The 25222-nt window shown below is 50.0% G+C and overlaps 1 protein-coding gene across 1 annotated transcript; it reads right to left on the bottom strand.

The window, feature by feature from the left end:
• Positions 1–6498: 6498 nt before the first annotated feature.
• On the bottom strand, positions 6499–11229 carry C3H1orf216 (chromosome 3 C1orf216 homolog). The gene is made up of 2 exons (XM_070786854.1): positions 10620–11229; positions 6499–8451 (listed from the first exon to the last, which is right to left on the bottom strand). Exon 2 carries the CDS (start codon positions 8444–8446, stop codon positions 7763–7765), a length of 684 nt encoding a protein of 227 aa, XP_070642955.1. The 5' UTR covers positions 8447–8451; positions 10620–11229; the 3' UTR covers positions 6499–7762.
• Between the last annotated feature and the right edge of the window lie 13993 nt (positions 11230–25222).

The raw sequence follows: 25222 nt of genomic DNA, 5'->3' as shown, positions 1-25222 counted from the left end.
TTTTGACACACACATATACATCTGTGTCCACCTGCATGTTCTGGACTGACCCCATGCTGCATGGTTCCTGCAGAAACAAGTTTAGTTGATATTAATTAGGGAGGGTCTTTTAAGGAAGTCTTGTTGGCTTCCATAATGAAATCCAATGACCTGGAGCAGAAGCCCTTTCTTCAGAGGACTGGCTTCTGGGACTCCTGGCCTGTACTCATTCCTCCTTTAGACTCTCTCAAACTGTGAAGGTTCTGGGTATACCTGAAGACAGAGGCTCGCGTGGTTCACAGATAAGTGGGATACTTTACTGACTTTATTATACTCCCCAGCACCCCAGGAAGTGATGTGATGTCTCAGGCCAAACCCCATGAGAGCAAGCATTCATAACAGTTGTACAGGTAAAGCCTCACTCCTCATTGTGGTTGCTGGCTCAGAGAGATTGTTTCTGGGACAGTGCCCGGCTTCTGAACTTTTGGAGGCTCCTGGTTCTTGGCTCCCCAGGGCAAGTCCTCTTTCACTTTGCCTAGGATGCTGTCTTCCTTGTCTGCTTTTACTCATCCTCCTGGTCACATCCTCCATATCAGCCCCTCCTTGAACGCTCTCCTGATCATCCCCTTTGAACTTGGAAATCTTTTACTTCCTACCCATTGGAACACGTTTTAGAAAGTGCTTACGTAGCACCATGGACAGACTTGTATTAGCATTTATCACACTGCATTCTTATTACCCATGTCTGGGTCTCCAGAAATTGACTGTGAAGTTCCAATGGGCGGGGACTGTGTCCGATTCATCTAGGTGGCCACTGCCTACCAGAAGGTCTGGCACATGGTAGACAGTAACAAATATCTGTTGTTTGTATATAGGGTTTTCCTGTCTATGACTAAGACGAGAATTGAAGAGCACCTTGGAAGCAGATTCCTAGGAGGAGGCGTCTGGTGACAGTGGTGACAGGAACAGTGTGACTCAGACATGCTTGCAAAGTGTGGGGTTCTGAGCCCTCAGGATGTGGTCCATCCTGAGAGATCTAGGACAAAAGTGGCTAGCAGCTCTGAAGATTCATGCACCTGGAGTGGCCTCAGAGGCCACAAAGACCTCAGGAAGCCCATGGAAGGGCGGGGCCGCATCCGCCAGGGAGGAGACCTGCTGTCCTGCGTGGGGCAGGCATATTGTGGACAAGGCTGGGCCAGCATGCACCACCTCTGGAAGGTCTGCCTTCCCACTGCCCTGTAGTTCCCTGGACCTTGGGGCTCTGAAGGATGGTTCTGTGAGGGACAAGGCTACTCAGAGATTTCATGGGAAAAATCTCCAGGAAGGCTCTTGAGGCAGGTCTTTGTGGACTAGACAGTAACTTGAGAACTCTAGACCCTGGGGAAAGATCAGGCCAGTGGGGATATAGGAAGCAGTCAGAGAAGGCCCTGCATTTCCAGCTAAGCAAGCTGAGCCATTGGAGAGCCTTGGAAAGGTCGTAATTTCTAGGAATCAGATGGAAGCCCCACTCTAGAGCAGTGTGAAGGGAACAGAGGGAGAAGACCAGGAGCCCTTCCAGTTGTCCAGGTGAGAGATGCGTGCGTGCATGCTAAGTCGCTTCAGTTGTGTCCAACTCTGTGAGACCCCATGAACTGTAGCCGGACAGGCTCCTCTGTCCATGGGATTTTCCAGGCAAGAAAACCGGGGTTGCCATGCCTTTCTCCAGGAGATCTTCCAATCTCAGGGATCAAACCCACATCTCTTATGTCTCCTGCATTGGCAAGCAGGTTCTTTACCATTACACCTGAGATGACGGTGGCCTGAACCAAGGTGGGGAAGTTGGAGTGGACAGGAAGGCATAGGCTAGAGAAGTGTTTGCAAGGAGGAAGGGACAGGACCTGATGATGGGTGTGAGGAGTGACCAGGAGGACCAAGGCTCACACCCCAGATGACTGAGTGGGGTGAGCAGGTTTGTGGGAAGGGGTAGATGAACTCAGTTTTGGACATGGGAGGTTTGAGGGGCTGTGGGTCCTCTGGGTAGAGCTGTCCAGGGGGCAGTTGGAGGCAGAGGCCCTGCTGGAGTTCAGACGATGGGCAGAGGCCAAGACACAGAGCGGAGGCGATCCTGGGAGGAGTGCAGAGAGAGGAGGTCCCAGGGCAACCCTTCAAGGTCTAGGGAGTTTCTTGCCCTGAGAGTTGTCTGAACGCTGAATGTTGGAGGCTGGCCAGAGGAGTCCAAGAAGCAGGAGTAACAAACCGGGCCCCTCCCGCCCGCTAACTTGCACTCGCTCAAACGCGTCCCTCACGGCTCCAGTGCCACATTTAAGTTCTCACTTGCAGGCCACATCACCGGCACACCGCAGCCCCCCCCCTCTCTTCTCTCCACAGTCCCTCCCCTCCCTGCAGACCCTAGGGTTAATCCTCCTCCTCCCCCAGATTAGGGGCGCTGCCCCTCTTTGTGCAGCCCAAGTGCCCGAGGCGAGAGCCCTGGGAGGCTTGCGGCCCTCTGGGCAGCTGAGGTGGGGAGGGCGGAGACGGGCGCGGGGGAGGAGACACAAAAGGGGGGCGGGATCCCGGCTGCAGCTGCCCCGCGAGGGGCCGGGACAAAGGGCCTGCTGGCGGGCTGCTCGAGCCGTTTTCATGCTTGTTGGGATTAGGCGCAGGAAACGTCGCTCCCGATCGTGCGGATCAACAGTTCCGTGCGCGCCGGCGCGTGGGGTGTACTCGGTTCCACCCGCCCCCCGCTTTGTGCTGAGTCCCCGGCTCGAGGTGGCGCGGGGGTCCGGGGAGGCTGCCTCTTTGTCTGTGCCTTTCGCGGGCCGAGCCCCGCCCGGGGACCGCTGAACGCCCGCTGTACGCAGTCCTCCGGCCCTCACCCTCCTCCCCAGCGCGGAGCTCTCGAGCTCCACCTCGCGCCCCATTGTAGGGCAGGGTCTCAGACCCCCATGGCAGGAGCTCCTAGGACCGCCCCCTCCTACGGCCCAAACCCTTTTTCATCCGCGGTGTGGGTGTGTGGCGGGTGCAGGTCCTTCGGGGACCTAGCCCTTCCCCCGGCCCTGACCTCAGTACAACGATCCACATTTTCCAAGAGCCACTTCCCTCCTCCCGCTGGCCCGTCTCATCTCAAATTTACAGGTGACCAAAGAGAATGGGGCTATTAGAGGACCCACTGCTTCTGAGCCTAGCGGTTTGGGGGGAGGATTGGGGAAGGATAAGGTTTGGCTAGGGAAGCCTTCTGGAGAAGGAAATGGCAACCCACTCTAGTGTTCTTGCCTGGAGAATCCCGGGCACGGGGCAGCCTGGTGGGCTGCCATCTCTGGGGTCGCACAGAGTCGGACACGACTGAAGCGACTTAGCAGCAGCAGCAGCAGCAGCAGGGAAGCCTTCAGGCCTAGAGAAGAGGAGCAAACACATTTTTGGCTGCCCTGTGCTGGGGCTGGGAGAGTCGGAGGTCTGACCAGTGCAGACTTCCCACCTCCTCACCCCTCACCGCCCCTACCCGCACCTCCCGCACTCACCCCCTCCCCCGCCAGGCTGGGTGCAGTTTTCTTTCTGAGAGGGGTGGGGGAAGAACGAGTGTAGGTCTGTGTCCAGGAGTGAGTGTGTGTGTGTGCACGTGCATGCATAGGCCTGGGTTCTGGTTCCCCTGTGTCTGTGGGTGCCTGGTGGGTGTGGGCATGTATATGAGTGTGGATATGAGGTCTGGTTTGCGACACTCCCATGTCATGCTCATCTTCTCACCACCAGCATCCCATTAAACTCATAAGTCTGGAATTCAAGGCCCTTAAGGAATGGTTTTTAATAGATAGCACAACACGCAGTGCCCCTGGTGGCTCAGTGGGAAAGAATCCGCCTGCCAAAGCTTGAGAGGTAGGTTTGATCCCTGGGTGGGTAAGATCCCATGGAGAAGGAAATGGCAACCCACTGCAGTATTCCTGCCTGGGAAATCATGGACAGAGGAGCCTGGGGGCTATAGTCCATTGGGCACAAAGAGTCAGACATGACTTAGTGATTAAACAACAACAACACACAACATAACTGCCCAGCTGCGTCTCCTGGCTCCGATGGCCTCCTCATTCTCTCCCAGTCCAAGTCTAACACTTATGGATTCGTTCCTCTGTGCCAGGCTCAGTTCTAAGCCCTATACGTGTGTAAACTTCCTGAACTCTCAAATAATGCTATGAGAAAAGCATGAATGACTCATTGCACAGTTGAAAAAAAGTGAGGCACAGCTAGTAACTGGAGGATCCAAGACATTTGGGTCCAATCTGCCCTAGGAATCACTATCCTCTGTTGTCTCAACTTCCACTCATTCTCTAGGCTCTTCTTCCTCCAGGAAGTCTTCTTTGATCATATGTTCAGAGATGTCATTGCTTTCCTGTCTCTGCTACCTGTTCATACTGTGTTTAGGAGGAAACACTAACACTGGTTTGCAGTGAGGCCTGTAGAGACTGGCCAACCTGTCACCAGAGGGCTACAGTCCTTGCTTGAGTCGTGTATATGCTCAGTCATGTCCAACTCTTGCAACCTCATGGACTAGAGCCCACCAGGCTCCTCTGGCCATGGAAATTTCTAGGTAAGAATACTGGAGTGAGTTGCCATTCCCTTCTCCAGGAGATCTTCCCAACCCAGGGATTGAATCCACATCTCCTGCATTGGCAAGCAGGTTCTTTACCACTGAGCCACCTGGGAAGCAGACCGTCTGTAAGATGGTCCCTGGTGATCTCCACCTCCCAGTACTCAGAGCCTTGTGTGTAATAGTCCCCCTTAAGCAACTTGATTTTAACCAATAGAATCTGGCAACATTGCGGGATTTCACTTCGGTGATTACATTGCAGAAAATTGAGACTTCTGTCTTGCTAGCACTTGTATCTTTCTTGGCTTGCAAGCTTTGATGAAGCAAGCTGCCATGGCCCACACAGCCAGGAATTAAAGGCGACCCCAATCTTCCTGGAACTGAATGCTCCCAACAAAGTAGACCATGGACCTTGGACTGATATCTTGACTGTAGCCTGGTGAGAGAGTCCTGAACTACAGAAATGGTGAGATAACAAATGTGCATTGTTTGAAGTCACTGAGTTTTAGGGTAATTTGTTATGCAGTAGATTAACTACAGGTGACTCTTCAACAACACGGCTTTGAACTGCATGGATCCACTTAAATGTAGATTTTTTTCAGTAGTAAATATAACAGTACTAAATGATTCACAGTTGGTTGAGTCCGAGGATGCAGAACCATGAATATGGAGGGACCGCAAATATGGTGGGCTGACTCTAAGTTACACGCAGAGTTTTGACAGTGTGGAGGTTCGGTGCCCCCAACCCCTGCATTGTTCAGGGGTCAACTGCAATATACTTTCTTTATATAAGTACTGAATTTTTGAATTTTCAGGACTTTATAAAAGTAATGAATTTTTGAGAAATGAATGAATGACTCATCATACAAACTAATGTAAAATAGAAGATCTAATCCAGACTGGCATCACCAGATATCTGAAATCATGTACATGTTTTATAATTACATCTGTGTCAGAACCATCTGAGGACCCTAACTCAATCTTTTACAGTCAGGCTTCCACCTCCTTCAGGGAAGTGGTATCTCTAGGGCAGATTTGAATATGTGAGCATGCTTGTATGAATGTGGGGTGTGCATGTGTCCCTCACAATTGACACCCCTCCCTTTTAGGCCTAAAGGTGCCTCAGGACAAGGACAGTCCCTTGGGCAGAAGACAAAGTCTCCCCTCTTGGACTGGGAGGCCCCCGAGGAGAGATCCCCCCCACACCCACCTCCCATAACCCTCCATGAGACTGCCAGTCATAGGAGACTGAATTCTTCCTCCCAGTGTCTTCCTTCCACCCACTCACCCCAGCTCCAAGCCCAGAACCCTGCTCAAAAGGGGAGCTCAGACAGTGTGGAAAAGAGGCCACCTGATAACAGGTAGAGTAGAAACACAAACCCAAGAAATGCATTTCTTTGCCTCAGTTTATTTGTCCTGGTTTTGGTCCAGAGGCCAGGTTCATACTTACCACACAAGAGTCCCCAGGGCCCTTGCTTCAGCCTCACTGCCTATACCTTTCACCTATTCACCCACACATTTTGCAGATAGGGAGACGAGGGCCAGAGGCAATGTCAGTGATCACCCATCAGGATCTTGTATCCTCTTGGCTCACAAAAGCAAAGCAGGGAGCTCAGCTACCTTAGTCCTTGGTTCTCCCTAGAACTCACCTGCTCTCCACCTCACAGAGCCTCTGCTGGAGCCCATCAGCCCCATGCAGTGACATAAGAGGGTAGGGCCCAGCATCCTAAGAGCTTCCAGGAGCTGGACTGACACTGCCCACTGCCCACTCTAGAAGGCTGAACTGCGGCTCCTCCTGGCCCAGACAGTCTAATCTCAGGGACACAGACCAAATTAATTTGACATGCAGGGTTGCGAAAGCCAGAAAGGCACAGAAAATAGAAACAAAGAGAAGGAAGTAAGGTTTTCCCCAACAGCCTTAGAACACCTGTCCATTCCTTGCAACAGCCTTAGAACACCTGTCACACATTCCTTTTCTATTTTTTATTGAGGTGTAATTGACACATGACATTATACCAACACAGATTCCTTTTCATCAGAAGTTTAAGTCAATAAGGTTTGTAACAGTTGCTCTGCAGTGGAGGGTGTGATTTGGTTGGAACTGGTGTTTTAGAATTCCTATTCTCCCAGTCTTCTCAGGGTTCTGCCACTGTCATCTCCTCCATCTCCCATGTGCCCAGTGGCAGAGTTCAAGCAGAACAGTCCCCTATCTTCTCCTCTGATCTCGCCCCCATGCCTGCCATGGTGTCAGTCACCATCCTAGCTCTCTTCCCTGATAGCAGTTCTCCACCAACTGCCCTGGCAAAATTGCAGCCAAAAAAGACAGGGTAGGCCAGAGCAGCAAATCCACCATCAGGGACAACAGCCTTAGCAGAACAAGGTCTGGGAGGAGTGAAGGTGAGGGATCAAAAGAGTTAGCCTGAGAAATTCCAAGAGATGGATCAACCACAACCTTCAGATAAATGAGAGCAGGCTAGCCTTTTCTCCAGGGAGCAGTGGGACCCTGTGGAGACAAAAGGCTAGTGTAGACCACGGGTAACATAAGGTACGGATGGATGCCCTACATATACAATTGAACATACATGCTCCTAATATGCATATCCCATGCACACATGTACCCCTACACATAGGCTGTACACACGAGGGCCCATTCACAAATACCCACCAGAAATCTGCACACTCAAACTCACTTATATGTAAACACACATCTTTTGCATATCTATCTTCACTCACACACATAGATACACACCATGGGGTACCCATCCATGCATACATATACAAATTTACTTCCTCCTACATATATACTATGGGCTTCCCTGGTGGCTCATATGGTAAAGAATCCACCTGCCAATACAGGAGACATAGGCTCAATCCCTGGGTCAGGAAGATCCCTCGGAGAAGAAAATGGCAACCCACTCCAGTATTCTTACCTGGGAAATCCCATGGACACAGGAGCCTGGTATGCCACAGTCCACAGGGTCACAAAAAAGTAGGACACCACTTAGCAACTAAACAACAACAACATAAATACTATACATACACATATGTACATAGTTACACATAGGCTTCACATGGGCCTGTGCACATCTGCCTACATGTTAGCACCGACACACTCACTTATGCTTCCCTGCACTTATGCCAGCAAATGATCTGTACTTGCTTGTGCATAACCACACACATGTCTGCAAATATATACATAAACCCTTGCACCCCTGTACAGAGACACCCTTAGTCTTGGCCCCGGGGCCCGGATGGTACTGCCCTCTGTTGTAGGCAGCGGATAAGCTCCTTCCGGTTATCTAGAATGGTGTCAAAGCTCTCCTGCAGACGGGCCTGCTGGTCAACCAGCTGGTGCTGCAGGCCCCGGATCCACTGGAGCAGGGCCAGGCGACGGTACATCACCAGGTGCACGTGGTGCTTCTCCTTCTCCTGCTCTTTGTAGCGCTCCTGAGCCTGCAGCTGCTGCACGGCCTGGGCCACCGAGGGCAGAAGGTGGTCTGGAGGGCCAGGAGGGGTCCCACAGGCAGACTCAGGGCTGCGGCTAGGGCTGTCAACACTCAGGGAGCTGCTAGCATAGCCATTGTCCTCCAGCGGGGAGCAGACTGTGCTGGCACCACCCGTCTTCTCAGGCCCAGCTCCAGGAATCTCTGCCCCCTCCGGTGGGCTGCGGATCTCCCCCTCAGGGAGTCCAGGAGCCTGGAAATCCTGGTTGTCAGAGGGCAACTCGGAGGAGCTCCTTATTACTACGGGCTCCACTTGGCCTGGCATCCCGTGCCAATTCTCATTGGCGTCCTTGGCACTCGTCATGAAGTTGGAGTTGCTGTCTGGTTGAAGTTCGGGTGGACATACTCCAGGAGGCGGGCCCCCCAGGAACTGAGCCCCCTCAGCAACCCCTGGCTGGATGGCGAACATCTGGTCTGTAAAGGGGAAGCAGAAGAATGAGTCAGAGCAGGCGAGGGTAGGGTGCCTGAAGTCGAGAGAACCTAGCAACAGACACCAGGCTGCCCCTTTGCCTTGACTCTGCTAACACCTCCCTTGGTGGCTGTCCTCTTCCCTCTCTGCTGCCAATTCTTAATCTCCTCACAGGGTTCTCCCTTGGCCCTGAGGCAAGCTGTCCTCTCCTTGTAGGCACTTCTCCCCAGATGACCTCACCTTCTGCTGGAGGTTCAAGAGCTACCACGTGTTGGTGACTCTCAGATCTGTCAGAGAGTCAGATCCAACTGCTGCTGAATTCTGCAACCAACCATAGGCTCCTTAGATTCTGCACGGCCTGCCCTGCTCCCTGTTCAGTGTCGTCAGCCAAGCAGGCCCACTCTCCAATCACACGGACCGGAAACTGCGGGCACTCACACATGCACGCACATGTACATACAGCTCCCTTTCTCTTGGTGTGGGCCATTTCTAACCTGGATTACTGACTGCTATGACTTTTTCATTGACCTCTCTGCCTCTAACCTGTTGCTAAACCTCTTCCTGGCCTAAGAGGCTGTGTTTCTTCTGGCCCCTGCTCACTGCTTCAGACCTGTCTCTTACCACTCTCAGCCCCTCCCACCATCCCAAACTGCTCAGAGATCTCAGAACACACCATTATTCTCCTCCCACAATCCCCTTGGCCCAACATATCCTTCCTCTCCCCTTCGCTCCCAGCTCTTCCCTTCTCCACCGGCAGATTCCTTTTCGTATGCTAAGTGAAGTGAAAGCCGACCCTGTGGACTACACAGTCCATGGAATTCTCCAGGCCAGAATACTGGAGTGGGCAGCCTTTCCCTTCTCCAGGGGATCTTCCCAACCCAGGGATGGAACCCAGGTCTCCCGCACTGCAGGAGGATTCTTTACCAGCTGAACCACAAGGGAAGTCTTTGTATGCTACAATTCAGCTCTAATATCCCCACCTTGCTGAAACCATCCTGACATTCTCCCCATGCCCCTAAATACACAAACACACAGTCAACTGTGCCTTCCTCTGGGTCCTCACTGCTTGGACACATGCTGTCTTATGCCTGTTTGTTTCTTGTCCCTGGCACATAGTTGATGGTCAGTAAATGTCTATTCAACATGTTTTTATTTCCTCTATCTTGTCATAGCAGCCTACTGGCCCCTCTACTGGACATGGAATTCCTCTCTATAACCTCCACCATGTTCAGGAGCCAGCACAGAACCTGGCACTGAGCGGGTGGCACTACCTCCTTGCTGAGTGAGTGAGTAGGGCAGTTGGATCTGTGCTGCTGACAGCTCAGGGCTGGAAGAGCTGGGCTGGGTTCCCTCTTCTGCCCAGTGAGGAAGCCCTTTTCCCACTGACAAGCCTCTCTTCTGGCCTCACCCCTTCCTTCCATGTTTATTACTATCCCAGGTCCCTGCCTCTATCTTGCTCCATCCTGAGGCCCTGGAGAGAGGGCACACCACATTATTCTTTCCTTCCCAATGACCGACTTCTCCCCAAATCTGAATTTAAATTGACAAGTTTCTACTGACCATACATTACTAGGATTAGAAAAAGGGAATCAGTAAGAGTAAGGGGGAGCGTCGGTGAATGTGGCAGGGACGCTCCCCACATCCAGCACAGTACTGGGAAGAAGTCCTGGGGGCAACAGTAGGGACAGTCCCTTGGAAACCTACAGACTCCATCCCGCTAAGCAAGGTGCCCGGAGATCGTCCCCGCCCAAATGGTTTCTTTTTTTCTAAACTTGGGCGGGGCCGTGAAGCAAGCTGGAAGGAGGTGGGGGCGGTGCTAAGGATCAAGGGGTCCTCAGGGAAGGTAAAATGGGAGCCGAGAACCCTGGCATCAGGCTTCTCTCCAAGCTAATCCGCAATTTGTCGGGGGTGGGTGCGGTGGGGCGGGGATGGTGAAGGTGGGAGGTGAGGGGATGGGCGGGGGTGGTAAGGATGAGCGGAGGCGGCTTCCCTTCCTGCCTAGACTTGCGGGAAAGGGATACCATCCCCAGGAGACAGAGGATCCAGACCATCTTTCCCTAATTCTCGGCCCCCCCCCCCACCCCCCCGACCAGCAAAAGGCAGCTGGGCAGAGGCAACGACCCCCGCCCCTTGCGGCTGGGGTCCAAACCCTCCCGATCCGGCCCCGACTCACTGCCTAGAGGCGCCGCCCCGCCTGGCTGGCTCCGGTAGCTAGGTCTCCGCGGCGGGAACTGCTCCCTCGGGGGTGGGGAGGTGGTCCCTTGGCCTGGGCGTCCCCGTGGGTCGGGGCGTGGGGTGCGGGTTCCCGGGCTCTGCGCCCAGCCCAGGCCCTGACTGCGGAGTCGGGCGGCGTCAGCACGGCGGGGCGGGGCGGCCTGGCCCACGTGGGCCGGTTCGGTTTTCTGCGGAGCCGCTCGCAGGTCCGAGCGCCGGAACCTCCTCCCCCGCCTCCGGCAGCCTGGACCTAGCCTTGCAGATCCTGTTTAATTTCTTAACTGCATTCACTAGGTTTCCCCGATCGGTTTGCCTCACAGTGACATTTTCAGAATGAAAATCTGATTGTGTCATCAGCACCCTCCAGCCTAAAAGCCGTCAGTGGCTTCCGCATTGCCGCTTAAATCCTTAAGGCAGCCGCCGTGGGGCTCAGCATCCTGCTCTCTCGCTCCGGCTTCAGCCTTTGCCCTTGGGTTCTGCAACTGAGCAGCCTCGAGCTCCTTTCTGCCGCACTGTTCCCTCTGCTTAAAATTCTCTCTCCTCTCATATCTCAGATCTCTTCTCAGGCAAACCTTCTCTGACCTCCTAGGCCAGATAGTTCCCCTTATTATATTATCCCAAGGCTTTTTTTTTTTTTTTTCTATTTCACAATTTGAAGTTATATGTTCGTTTTGTGCTTATTTCATTAAAGTCACTTAATGAACAGAGTAATTGCTGACTCTAATGATAAAACCAAAAAGCACTGGCTGCCCTTAGGGAGAGGCAGCCCCGGAAAGACGTCTGTGACAAATTTAGCCTTTAGGGCGAGTGAGCTTTCAGGAGGTCCCTTCCATACCCACAGCTTTACTAAGTAAACCCAGCAATTTGCTTATACCTTTCTCATGCTACCCCCTCCATGCCACCAATTAAATATGATTCATCTTTCAATCATAATACGTTTAAAAATACCCTGGAAAGGCAGAGGAACCAGGGATCAAATTGCCAGCATTTACTGGATCATAGAGAAAGCAAAAGAATTCCAGAAAAACATCTACCTCTGTTTAATTGACTATACCAAAGCCTTTGACTGTGTGGATCATAACAAACTGTGGAAAGCTCTTAAAGAGATGGGAACACCAGACTGTCTTAACTGTCTCCTGAGAAACCTTTATGTGGGTCAAGAAGCGACAGTTAGAACCCTGTATGGAACAACTGATTGGCTCAAGATGGAGAAATCAGTACAGCAGGGCTGTCTGCTGTCACTCTGTTTGTTTAATTTATATACTGACCACATCATGGGAAATGCCGGGCTGGATGAGTTACGAGCTGAAATCAAGATAGGTGGGAGAAATATCAACAACCTCAGATATACGGATGATACCACTCTAATGGCAGAAAGTGATGAGGAACTGAGGAACCTCTGGATGACGGTAAAGGAGGAGAGTGAAAGAGCCGGCTTAAAACTAAATATTAAAAAAACTAAGATGATGGCATCCAGCCCCATTACTTCATGACAAATAGAAGGGGAATAGGTGGAAATAGTGGCATATTTCCTCTTCTTGGGCTCTAAAGTCACTGTGGATGGTGACTGCAGCCATGAAATCAGAAGACGATTGCTTCTTGGCAGGAAAGCTATGACAAACCTCGACAGTGTATTGCAAAGCAGAGACATGACTCTGCCAACAACGATTCGAATAGTCAAGGTTGTGGTCTTCCTGGTGGTCTTGTATGGTTTTGAGAGCTGGACCATAAAGAAGGCAGAGCTCCAAAGAATTGATGCCTTCGAACTGTGGTGCTGGAGAAGACTCTTGAAAGTCCCTGTACACCGAGGAGATCAAACCAATCAATCTTAAGGGAAATCAACCCTGAATACTCGTTGGAAGAACTGATGCTGAAGCTGAAGCTCCAGTATTTTGGTCATCTGATGAGAAGAGCATCAGACTCATTGGAAAGGTCCCCGATGCTGGGAAAGATTGAATGCAGAAGGGGAAGAGGGTGTCAGAGGATGAGATGGCTGGATGGCGTCACTGATGCAATGGACATAAACTTGGGCAAATTTTGGGAGATGGTGAGGGACAGGGAAGCCTGGCGCGCTGCAGTCCATGGGATCGCCAAGAGTCAGACACAACTGGGTGACTGAACGACAACAACCAGTGGTCAGGATCTGTGCTTTCGCTGCCAAGGGTCCGGATTCCATCCCTGGTTGGAGAACTGAAATCCCACGAGCTGTGCCTGGAGGCCAAAAAATACCCTTGTCTTTCCCTCTTCCCTTTCTTTTGCTTTTTTTTTTTAAGAGGAAGAATTTGTTACTGATCTCCATGATACGTCATCCTCTTCCATTTCCAACTTAATTCCAATTTACCATTCTGCCACCTAGAGAGTTCCCTGGTGGCTCAGATGGTAAAGAATCTGCCTGCTATGCAGGAGATCTGGATTTAGTCTCCTTCCCAGATCGGGAAGATCCCCTGGAGAAGGAAATAGCAACCCACTCCAGTATTCTTGCCTGGAGGATTCCGTGGACAGAGGAGCCTAGCAGGCTATATAGTCCATGGGGTGGCAAAGAGTCAGACGCAACTGAATAACTAGAGAGTAAATAGCAAATTAAATCACAACAACAAATCCTATATACAAAATAAGGGAAATAGAAAAGAAAAAAATATAATTATGAAAATTCGTATTTTAAGAGGGAAGAGGAAATAAAAAGGAAAGGCAGAAGTAACTCAAACTTCGGACACTCCTCCAGCTAAAAATATACACGCAGAGACCTCAGCCCCATTTCCATATGAGGTACTGAGGCCTAACTAGCCCCCCTTTCCCTTATCTACTGCAAATTCCCCTTACCTTCAACTGGAGTTTTCTTCTTTCTGATGTGACCCAAATCTTAACTTGTAAAGTCTCTGAGCTTTGGTGGTCTGAATGATGCAGGTCTCCCGTGTCATACAGTCACAGCCTTATCTAATTATTTGTTTGATGAGTCCTGAAAAGCTCCTCTTGCCTCTCCTTTGGGCTTGGTCTCTCCCAGCTCTAACTGGGTGGATCTCATGGAAGTTTGAGGAGCCTAGGACTATGACTCCCGCTCTAGGTGAGTCAGAGTCCTTCTCTGGGAATTACTGAAATAAAATTAAAGGAAGGCAAGGCAAGGAAGATGTGAGCCTAGGACCACAACAATCACATTCTTTGTCAAATAGAAGTCAGCCTATTTGTAGGAGAAGGTAGTCTGCATGTGTGTGACATGCAGACACAGAAAGACAGAAGTCCTGGTAACAGTCCTGTCCTTGTTTCCTGAGGCCTTGGTATACCTTGCAACAAGGCCCTTATTTTTCCAAGCCTGACTCAAGGGGAATTTCTCTGACTGGCAACTGAAAGAATCTTGATTAATACAAGAGTACAGCGTGGTCCCCTGGGTGCCACTCAGTTACCTCTCAGCCCTCATTAAGTAGTAGCAACTCTATTTCCCCTTAATAGTCCTTATCAGTGCAGCCTACAGTGCGACCTCCTTTCTCCTATTCCTCTAGTATTATGAGGAGCCCAAAATGCAGTGGAATCATCTTTGCATTTCCTGGTTAGAAACATTCCTCCCTAGACGCTAAAACCTCCTGAACTGCAGAAAGTAGAATGTCAGAGACAGGAGGCAGACTGAGAAAGTCATTAGGTGCAATCGCATAACGTGCTGCACCTGCCTCTACTCTTCCTCTGTATTCTGGCTACAAATAATAATAATAACTATATACCGATTGTTTATTTAAAACCTCTAATACACTCGGTGTGCAATAACCTGACAGAGCTGAGTCATCAGCTGGTCACTCCATTGTTCTATAAAGCGGGTTATTTCTAAATAACAATACCTGACAAGTGAATTCCAAGGGCTTCTCTTTCCTTAGCCAAGGATCACGTTGGGTGGAATACTCTAACACTGTATAATTAACGAAGTAAGTGCTCTGACAGTGGTCCTGGCAACTCCAGGATTTTCAGACAGCTGGAAGCTTGGAGGACAAAAACTCCTCCAGGGGGGAAGGGGAGTCCATATCTACAGAAAAGCAGACACGTAGATGTCTGTTATGGGCTTCCCTGGCGGCTTAGCAGTAAAGAATCCGCCTGAAATGCAGGAGATGTGGGTTCAATCCCTGGATGGGGAGGATGCCCCGGAGAAGGAAATGGCAACCCACTCCAGTATTCTTGCCTGGGAAATCCCATGGACAGAGGGGCCTGGTGGGCTACTGTCCATGAGGCTGCAAGAGTCGGACAGGACTGAGCGTCTAAACTACCACCACCAGGTGTCTGTTCTTCCAGAGGCTTCCTTAGCCAGGCTGCCAGGGAATCAGTCTCCCCAGGTGAAGGGGTGTCTGTGGCTGTGTCCACCCAGCTACAGAGGTTGCAGGGACTTAACTGGCAGGGACACAGAAACCACCCGAGATGGACAGAACCAGCCTGAACAGGGCTCTGTAGCAGGCCAGCCCATCGTGAAGATCCTGCAGTGGCAGTGAACTGGTATCTTGGTGAGCAGACAGATATCAGAGCCAAGACTGGCCAGCAAGGAGTAACCAAACCCAGGCCCAAGGGGCTGGGGCTGTCAGACAAGGAGACAAGGGGACATGAGAGAAATTCCTACTTCAAGTAATAGAATCGACATGAGTTCCTCTCTAGGTGGATAATTTCTCAATGTCAGTACTCCTGGGAGAAAGAGATGGGCAGGATCAAGGTGTTTCGGTCTCAAGGACCTTGCCCCTTCCCATCCAGTCATTCACATTCAGTACCCAGTTACGTGCTTTGTGCCAGGGAATGAATCAGTGCAGAATCAGGACTGGTGGACAGCGCTGTGTTTAGAAAGGGAAATAGAAAAGAGTGGGCTATACAATGTGACAGATTCTGCAACAGAGCTGGAAGACAAAATTAATGAGCCCAAAAGAGGGTAAGGAAGGGCTTCACAGAGGGGATATTTGAAGGCCTTGAAGGATGAATCGAAGCTCACCAAGAGAAAGCAAGTGAAGGCAGAGGAAACCGAATGTGGAGTGTGTGTTCAGATAACACAGAGGAGGTCAGTGTGGCTGGAGCTTGAAGGGTAAATGGAGATGGGAGACGAGGCTGAAGGGTAAATCTGGCCCGGTTGTGAAAGGCCTTGACCACCATTCCAGGCACCTTGGGCTTCATCTTGTGGATGGCAGGAAGGTAGATGAGGAAGCTCCCAAAGATTCCACAGCAAAACCAAGCACTGGCATCCGATCTTGGGGGACAAGCTATTAGGCTGGCCAAAGCGTTCGTTCAGGCTTTTCCAGTACACTGTGTGGACAAGCCTGAACGAACTTTGTGGCCAACCCAAGACACTGTGACCTTTTCTTCTTTTTCCTGAGCTCATATTCTCTGTTAACTTTCCACATGGCTTTGGGGAACTTGGGCAAACCAAAGCATTTTAACCTTTTTAGGTTAAATAAAGATAAGATGCCTAGAGCATTGTTAAATAACATTAAGATTATGAACATTGTTACTTGGGCTCCTAAGGCCAGGCACAGCCCTGCAGGGCCTTGGAAGTACAAAAGAGCCCTTAAGGCGGGAAGAAAAACCGTTCCTCAGAATTAGCTCATCTCAGGAAAGGAAGGCCTAGGAAGCCAGTGACCTAGTTGTTTTATTCACTCATTTCTCCACCACCTCTTAAAGGCAAAGTGCCATTCTAGTCTAGCCAAAAACTGCTGTGTGATCACCTTAGGTAAGACATGTCCAGAGGCTTCCCTGGTGCCTCAGTCAGTAAAGAAGACACAGGAGACATGGGTTTGATCCTGGGTTGGGAAGATCCCCTGAAGGAGGAAATGGCAACCCACTCCAGTACTGTTGCCTGGAGAATTCCACGCACAGAGGAGGTCCATGAGGTCCCTGGGGTCGCAAAGAGCTGGACACGACTGAACAACTGAGCACACAACTCAAGACAAGTCCAGTCTCCAGCCCCGCGTGGCTGTTTTCTCAGCTGTAAAATGAGGAGGTAGTACATCAAATATAAAGTTTTGGGGCTTTTTTTTTTTTTTAAGTCTTAAATCATCCTTTTCCAACAAAATCTTTGTCGTATACCCAGTTCGTATACGACATATACTCTCCTATATACTCTCGTATATACTCTCTTATACTCTCCTACCCTGAACCCTCCACCCTGCACAGCTCCTGAGAGGCCTCCCAGGAAGCTTTTAAAGCTCAGTGTTGTTGTAGTTGCTCAGTCGCCCAGTTGTATCCAACTCTTTACAACCCCATGGACTGCAGCATGCCAGGCCTCCCTGTCCCCCACTGTCTCCCAGAGTTTGCCCAAGTTCATGTTCATTGCATTGGTGATGCCATTCAGCTGTCTCATCCTCTGAAGCCCTCTTCTTCTGCCCTTGGTCTTTCCCAGTATCAGGGACTTTTCCAATGAGTTGTCTGTTCACATTAGATGACCGAAATACTGGAGCTTCAGCTTCCGCATCAGTGCTTCAAGTGAATATTCAGAGTTGATCTCAGTGGGGCAGTTCCAAATCCAGTGCTCCCCAGGAACCTAGCAGATGGATTTATCAAACACCCCCACCACTCACATCCTCTCTTCTGACCCTTAAGGGAAAAAGGAGAAACTTAGGGGTGTTTTGGAGGTGCTGGAAGCATGAAAGGTAGTAGAGATGTTTTCTCCCCTATCCACCCAAGTGGTAAGTGGCCTCTCCAGAAGCCCAGAGAGGCCAAACCCAAGGTCCCAGAGCCCACAGCAGAGAGAGTGAGGAAGAGAAGCTGATCTGAAGGGGGAATGAGAGAAGGGAGTGTCTGTTCCATCTCCTTCCTAGCAGCTGCCTCCATAATCCCCAGCCCTCTCCCCCACCCCAGCCTCTGGCCGCCCACCTCTCCTCCACCCACCCATTCATCAGTAGGAGGGCACTGTATCAGCGCAGCCTTTCAGAGCCTGACAGGTCCTTTCTGGGTGTCCCCCACATGTAACCACTTAACCTCCAGCACAAAAGGCCAGGCTGAATGGGCCTGGAGCCGGTGGCTCGTGCAAAGGGGGAGGCCTCAATAGGATTTGGGGAGCTGGGTGTATAAAGCGCTCTGCTCCAGCAGCCCTCAATGGAGAGGCTGGAGTCGGGGCATGTGCCGAGGGGAGGAGCCCGGCAGCTGCATCCCGCCCCTGAACAATGATTTATTCATTGTCCTGGCACACACAGAGAAAACAGGCTGGGGGAAACGTGGCCCCACAAATCGCCCTTGGCCTCAGCTGACTCCGGCTGCAGTCAGGCAATCACTGCCCCCTCGCACTTTTAGTCTAAAGTCTGGAGGTAGCCTGAAGGGGCCGTTAGTAGCCTGAAGGTCAGGCAGCCTGAAGGTCAGGAATAGGTTCCACTCAGACTCACTCTCTGATAACTTCCTTATCAGGTTTTCTTCATAGCTTGGCCTGTCTCAGAACTGCCCCAGGGGAAGGGCTGAGAAAGAAGCAGGAAGTTGGGGAGCTCAGCCTGGGAAATAACTGCCCAATAATGGGAATGCAATAAAAGCTGATATATAATGGCACCCTCTAGCCACATCTGGCTCCAATTCCTGGAAGAATCTTTGGAAGAACTTTGGGGAATAGGGAACTGAATGAAGGCAGATAAGCAAAGATGCTAAAACTAGCAGATTAAAAAAAAAAAAAAATGTCAAGTGGGTGGTTTCAAGAAGCTAAATTGTGACGAGAATAAATTTGCTTTTGCCCTCTCACCTCCATAGCTCATGTCACCAGAACCAGTTCACACAGAAAAATCATCATAATAAATAAAACCAAAAAAATCAATAATGTTAGCAGAACAGGGAGAACCAGATTGAAGTGACCATCTTCAGACTGGCCCCTGGGCCCCCTGGCCCCAAGCTCATAATTACCTTGTCATACAGAAAACAAATCTATTGTGGATGGTGAGTGTGGAGAGGTGGGAGATCCTGGACAAGGAGGTTGCCAGCTGCGGGGGAAGGGGTCCACACTATGAAGACGAATTTGCCTTGGCACTGGGGTGGGAGGGGCTCGTGCTGAGACTGACAAAAGTAAGGCTTAGACAGTTTCCCAAGTTGTCTTCCCTTATCAGGGTGGGCTTATGGAGGGAGGTCATCCTGCCTTATACGGAATGGGGGGTGGGGAGGGGGGATGGGGGGAAGACCCCAAGCCCTCTCCACTGAGCCTCAGGAGGACAGGTTGCTATGCTGCTGCTGCCCTCTGGTGGATATATTCATAAAAAGGCTGCAGGGACACCTCCAACGCTGGAAACAGATGCTGGAAACTGCAATGGAGTCTCTGTCTTTTCCTGTCCTAAACCCTTGGCTTTAGATGGGGAAACAGTGGAAACAGTGTCAGACTTTATTTTTTGAGGCTCCAAAATCACTGTAGATGGTGATTGCAGCCATGAAATTAAAAGACGCTTACTCCTTGGAAGGAAAGTTATGACCAACCTAGATGGCATATTCAAAAGCAGAAACATTACTTTGCCAACAAAGCTCCCTCTAGTCAAGGCTATGGTTTTTCCATGTATGGATGTGAGAGTTGGACTGTGAAGAAAGCTGAGCACCGAAGAATTGATGCTTTTGAACTGTGGTGTTGGAGAAGACTCTTGGGAGTCCCTTGGACTGCAAGGAGAGCCAACCAGTCCATTCTAAAGGAGATCAGTCCTGGGTGTTGTTTGGAAGGACTGATGCTAAAGCTGAAACTCCAGTACTTTGGCCACCTCATGTGAAGAGTTGACTCATTGGAAAAGACTCTGATGCTGGGAGGGATTGGGGGCAGGAGGAGAAGGGGATGACAGAGGATGAGATGGCTGGATGGCATCACTGAGTTGATGGACATGAGTTTGAGTGAACTCCGGGAGTTGGTGATGGACAGGGAGGCCTGGCGTGCTGCGATTCATGGGGTCACAAAGAGTCAGACACGACTGAGCGACTGAACTGAACTGAACTGAAAGCCTTGGCCACAGGACTAGAACAGTCATAGGCTGGATTCCTCAGGAGACAGACTCAGACAGTTTAGGATGCAGATGGTTACTAAGAAGTGCCCTTGGGATTAATGTCTGTGGAAGGGAGGGGCCAGCAGCTGACCTACCATACAGGTGCATGATAGAGGCTCAGTCAACCCCTCAGGGAGCTCTGAACAAGAATGGGCCCTTTAGAATTGTCCTGAAATGAGCCAACATGGCCAGGGCTTTACACTTCTGTCATCGCTGGATGTAGGCTGTGCGGGAAAGGGATGTGAGTGTTGGGTGAGGTGTCCTCTGAAACTGAGGCATTCTCCTGACTAAAGGCTGTCTGCAGCCAGCAAGGCCTTCACTAAAGGGGATGGGATGTACATCACCGGGTCTACCCCACACATTATAGAAACTCAATAAACACGTGTTGAATGAATGGCAGGGTTAGATCATGCCTCAGGCTCCAAGCTCCACAGGACAGCCCCCAAGCCTGTTATTCAAGCTCTTACACACTGACCTTTGGAAATGGTCAAGGGAGCCTTAATGCTCTGCTTCATGGATTCATTAATTCAACAAGCACTCATTGAGGTTTCCTAGGTGCTGGGCTTGGAGGCAGACGCTTTACAAATTTCTCAAATTTTAATCCTCACAACTGCGGAGCTAGTATTAACTCAGATTATACAGATCAAGTTATTAAGTGGCTTTCACAGTCCAGTCGCGCTTTGAAAAATGACCCTCACAATGGGACAAGTGCTCTTGCTGCTGCCAAAGATTCTTCAGGCCAGAAAGGATCTTGGCTGTTGTGTGTGTGCACGTGTGCATGCAGAGAGAGGACTCTATGCTTTCAGACAGAACATTTCCTCTGTTGTAGCCTAGAGTCATGCCTCCAGAGCCTCCTACTTCAGCTCCTTCCTGATAATGCTGCCCTATACTGTTGCTTGTAACAGAAAAAAGCTTTAAAAATTCCTGGTTGCAGCTACAGAACTAGTTCCCTCCCCGGACATTTAATGGACAGACAAGCCTCAACTCCTAGTGTCCTTTATTTATTTTTTTTAATATTTATTTATTTGGCTGCGTTGGGTCTTAGTTGAGGCACGCAGGGTCTTCGTTGCGTCATGCAGGATCTTTCGTTGCAGCACATGGACTCTGTAATTTTGGCACATGGGCTCAGCTGCTCCACAGAGTATGAGATTTTAGTTCCATGATCATAGATGAAACCCACATCCCCTGCCTTGCAAGGTGGATTCTTTTTTTTTTTTTTTTTAATATTTATTTATTTGGCTGCACTGGGTCCTTAGTTGTGGCATGCTTTTGGTTTGGACATGTGGGATCTAGTTCCCTGAACAGGAATCAAACCCAGGCACCCGGAATGGGGAGCGCCGAGTCTTAACCACTGGACCACCGGGGAAGTCCCCCCTCTAGTGTTCTTTGGCCATATCATCGTCAGAAAGTTATGAAAGGGTAAGTTCTTCCCCTAATGTCTAAATTCCACCCCTGCTACGATCGTTTTGGGGATGCTAACCCTGAAGGGACAAGAGGTAGACCAGGTTTCTGCTCCAGAAACCTCTCTGTACCTGAAACTCTGACTAACCCAGTGGATCTGTGGGAGGAGGCGAGGGCAGGAGAGCAGAAAGCTGTCAGCCGCTGTTCTGCTCCAGCCCTGACATGTTCTCATCCTTGGCCAATTAAACCTTTCCACACTCCCAGCCACCAACGTCAAGATTTCAGCTTTCTCATTTAGCTTGTAATCAGAAAAAACTTGAAGAAAAAACAGGGAGGAGGACAGCTTGGATATGCTGGAGCAATTTTTGGGTCTGACTGCAGAGACATAAAGTACTCTCAATACTCTTCACCCCCTCCCAAACACACACACACACACACACACATTCATACGCCTTTCCTCCTGGGCCCCCAGAACCTAATTTTTCACGTTTGGAAAACCCAGATGATTTTTGCCTGGGTCCATCTGGTTTTCCAAATAACCTGTCTTTTTGATAAATAACATAAGTTAAATTAGACAAGACAAAGAGAGGGGTGGGCAGTCAGTTTTTTTCCTTCCTTCAGCCACTGAGAAAAAAAAGAGATGAGGACTGAAAAAGCTACAGGACTCTCCCAGTCCTGCTGCGGCACCTTCCACCCCTCGGACTGGGCCCAGCGACTCCAGCCAGGAGCTGGGAGCTGCCTCTTCACCCCCACGTCTACCCCACCAGCCAGCAAGAACACCAGATCGTGGTTCCTTCTAGAGTGAAGGGAAAGAACCCCAGTGTCCAGCCCTCTTCCTCCAATCACCCTTAGGCTGAAGCTACTTCAAACCCCCTTTTCCCATTATGTATCCCACCCCAGGGAAGAACCAGATCAATAAACTGAAAATGAAAAACCTTTCAGGTGAGAGAAGAGCGGAGAGAATGAGGGGATGGGAAGGACGTGGGCAGTACAGACCAAGATGATACAACCACGAGGGACAGAGATCTGGCATCTGGGTCTCAAAAGGCAGACCCTGAGGTGACACCGGCTGTACACAAAGCCGTGCCTGTTTCCCAGCTCACTGAGACTCCGGGCACACAAGCAGACCTCCAGCCCAACCCCTCTCAGGAGGCCCAGCACAGAGCGAGGCACCACTGGGCCTAGGCTGGGCCCATGGGCTGGCAGCTACGGAGCTTTGGCAAGACTTGGCTTCTCTTTTCCACTCAGCTAGACCGTAATGAGCCCCACCTCCTCCTCAGCAGTGGGTCAGTCAGCGTGAGCACAGCCTCTTAAACGTGCTCCCTCATCTCACATTAATTGTACCTATGATCCCAACCATAACCCTGGGAGCTAAACCAGGCCAGTTCACTTTAGCTTCATTTTCCAGCAGAGGAAAATTTCAGAATGACTTATTCCAGGGTCATGCCACATGTAAGATGCAGAGGAAGAGCTTAAGATCTCACATAGCAACCACCTGTATCTGTTCTATCCCACATTAGAAAACACCCTTGAGGGCCATTCAGCTCCTGGCTCTTCACCATGAGCTCTTCCAGCCTTCAGATAATTCATTGCTCAATACATTTTTATTAATAATGCTATGTGCCAGGCATGGTGCTACCTGAAACATACATTTTTTAAAAAACACAATATATATGATCTCTGCTTTCACAGAATTTAGTCTAATGCAGAAAGCAGATCTAAACAAACATTAAAGTGGTAAACTGTGATAAAAGACCCAAAAGAAAAAAAAAACAAAACAGGAAACAGGTAACCTAATTAAGAAAGAGGTGGTAGTGGAAGCATCTCTGAAGGAGTTAGATTTAAGCTAAAAGTAGACAAAGGAGGGTGGAAATAAGGACTTATTGTACAGCACATGGAGTTCTGCTCAATGTTATGTGGCAGCCTAGATGGGAAGGGGGTTTGGGGGAGAATGGATACATGTATATGTTTGGCTGAGTCCCTTTGCATGCGTGCATGCTCAGTCGCTTCAGTGATGTCCAGCTCTTTGCGACCCCATGGACCGTAGCTGCCAGGTTCTTTTGTCCATGGGGATTCTTCAGGCAAGAATTCTGGAGTGGGTTGCCATGCCCTCCTTCCCAACCCAGGGATCGAGCTGGTGTCTCACGTCTCCTGCATTGGCAGGCGGGTTCTTTACTACTCGGGCCACCCAAGTCCATTTGCTGTTCACCTGAAACTACCTCAATATCAGCTATACCCCAGGGCAAGATAAAAAGTTAAAAAAAAAAAAGACAGTGGAGAAAAGATCATTCCAGGAAAAGGGAAGGATACTTAGGAAGCCCCTGAAGCTGAGTGTAATGTGACTGGAGGGTGGGAAGCACGGTTATGTCATAGAGGGTCTCGTAGGCCATGGGGAGCTTGAACTTAATTCTGAATGCATTGGAAGACACACAAAGGTTTTGAGTGAGGAACTGGCATCCTCTAATTTAATTATATACATGTCACCCTTTGGCTGCTGTGCAGATTGGACGGAAAAGAGGCAAAAATATGAGTGGGGAGATCAGGAGGCTGCTGACAACAGCTGGTAAGAAATGATGGAATCTTGGATCAGGGCATTGGCTATAGAGGTCATTCAAGATGTAGTGTCAAACTAGAAATAACAGGACTTAGAGATGGTTTGATTATGGGAGGAAGGAAGGAGGGGTCGAGAATGACCTTCAGCCTGAGTGACTGGGTATGTGGAGGTCTCCTTTACTGAAATGGAAAACATACGAGGAAGAGCAGGTTTTTAGAGAAGAAAGATCACATTTTTAAAGATGTTAAGTTTGAGATGCTTATGAGACCACAGGCCTATGAGTGGCCCACAAAACATGGTGCAGTTGTGATACTGACAAATCTGTATGCTTGAAGAGTAGCACCAGACGCAATGCATCCACATACATCTTCCATCAAGCCTCACAGCAACTCCGAGACGGGCGTGAATGACTACTTTCATTTGACAGACATAAATGGTGGCTCTGAAAAGGGTAGTCTTTTTCATTCCACATTTACCGGGCAATACTGCATTCCAGGCCCCATGCCAGGCAGTGAGCAGACACAAAGGTAGAAGACATAGCCCGTCTCAGGAATGCTATAATCAGAGTATCACAATAAAGTGAAGGTTGCTCAGTCGTGTCCAACTCTGCGACACCATGGACTATACACTCCATGGAATTCTCCAGGCCAGAATACTGGAGTGGGTAACCATTCCTTTCTCCTGGGGATCTTCCCAACTCAGGGATTGAACCCAGGTCTGCTGCACTGTAGGTGGATTTACCAGCTGAGCCACCAAGATCACAAAATTCCTCCCTTCCCAATATTCCCCTGCCAAATACTTTCCCCTGTTCTTCAGTGTACAAACCTCAGGAGAGGAAGCCCCAGAAGTTATTAGATAGACCTCTGGGAGATAAAACCCCGAGACACCCTCTCTGAGCCATTAGAGATTCTCAAAGCAGGGTGAAGTTTATAGAGAGGCAGTTGAGAATTTGCACAAGAAATTCTGAGCACCCTGTCTCCACAGCACTCGGGTGAGTATAACCTGATGCTTTATGGAAGAGACTCAAGTATGGTTTGTGTGGCTGTGGGCTGAATTAATATCAGAAACCTGTTTAAATCAAGTAAGTACCGTGTGTTCCTACCCCAGTGTGTGGAACACAAAGTAAGACATTGATCACCCCAATCTCCCAGACTCACAGGCTCTCACCTCTCCAAGTATGTAATCTCCAAGCTAGTGAAGCTGAGTCCTAGCAGGAGCACAGCACAGGCCCTGGGGTATGCTGTTTCATTAGAAGGGAGCTGAAGGTGATGGCTCAGTGCTCTGGGCACAGGCATGCGGTCAGGTCACCACTCTCTACTTCAGTCATACCAGGGTCAAAGCTTAGCTTGCCTTCTGACAGCTGTACTGGCACAGAGAAAAGTAACGCAGAACTTAAGCTTCAGCTTTTCTGTCTCCAAAGAGTGCTTTCTTTTTGGAGCTTAGAGTAGAAACCCTTTGCTCCCTAGATTTCTCAGGTACTGATTTTCTTATCTTTAGCAGTCAACTCCAAAATCCTCTTTTCCATCTCTCCCCCTCAAAAAAGGATATGGGAAAGGAAGAGGGGAGAAATATCCAGCCCTTGCCCCTAGTTCTGTGTTGCCCAGCAAGGGCTGCCAAGCCTTGGGCACTGTTTAGAGCACTCAAAGGGAGGGGCAATGATGATCACCT

The sequence above is a fragment of the Bos indicus genome, chromosome 3, assembly GCF_029378745.1.
Source record: "Bos indicus isolate NIAB-ARS_2022 breed Sahiwal x Tharparkar chromosome 3, NIAB-ARS_B.indTharparkar_mat_pri_1.0, whole genome shotgun sequence".
Taxonomy (NCBI): domain Eukaryota; kingdom Metazoa; phylum Chordata; class Mammalia; order Artiodactyla; family Bovidae; genus Bos; species Bos indicus.
Note: the sequence above shows the minus strand (reverse complement) of the source record. Positions and strands in the feature narration are given on the sequence as shown.

Coding starts and splice junctions, on each gene's coding strand:
- C3H1orf216 (XM_070786854.1), bottom strand. CDS start 8,446: ATGTTCGCCATCCAGCCAGGGGTTGCTGAGGGGGCTCAGTTCCTGGGG.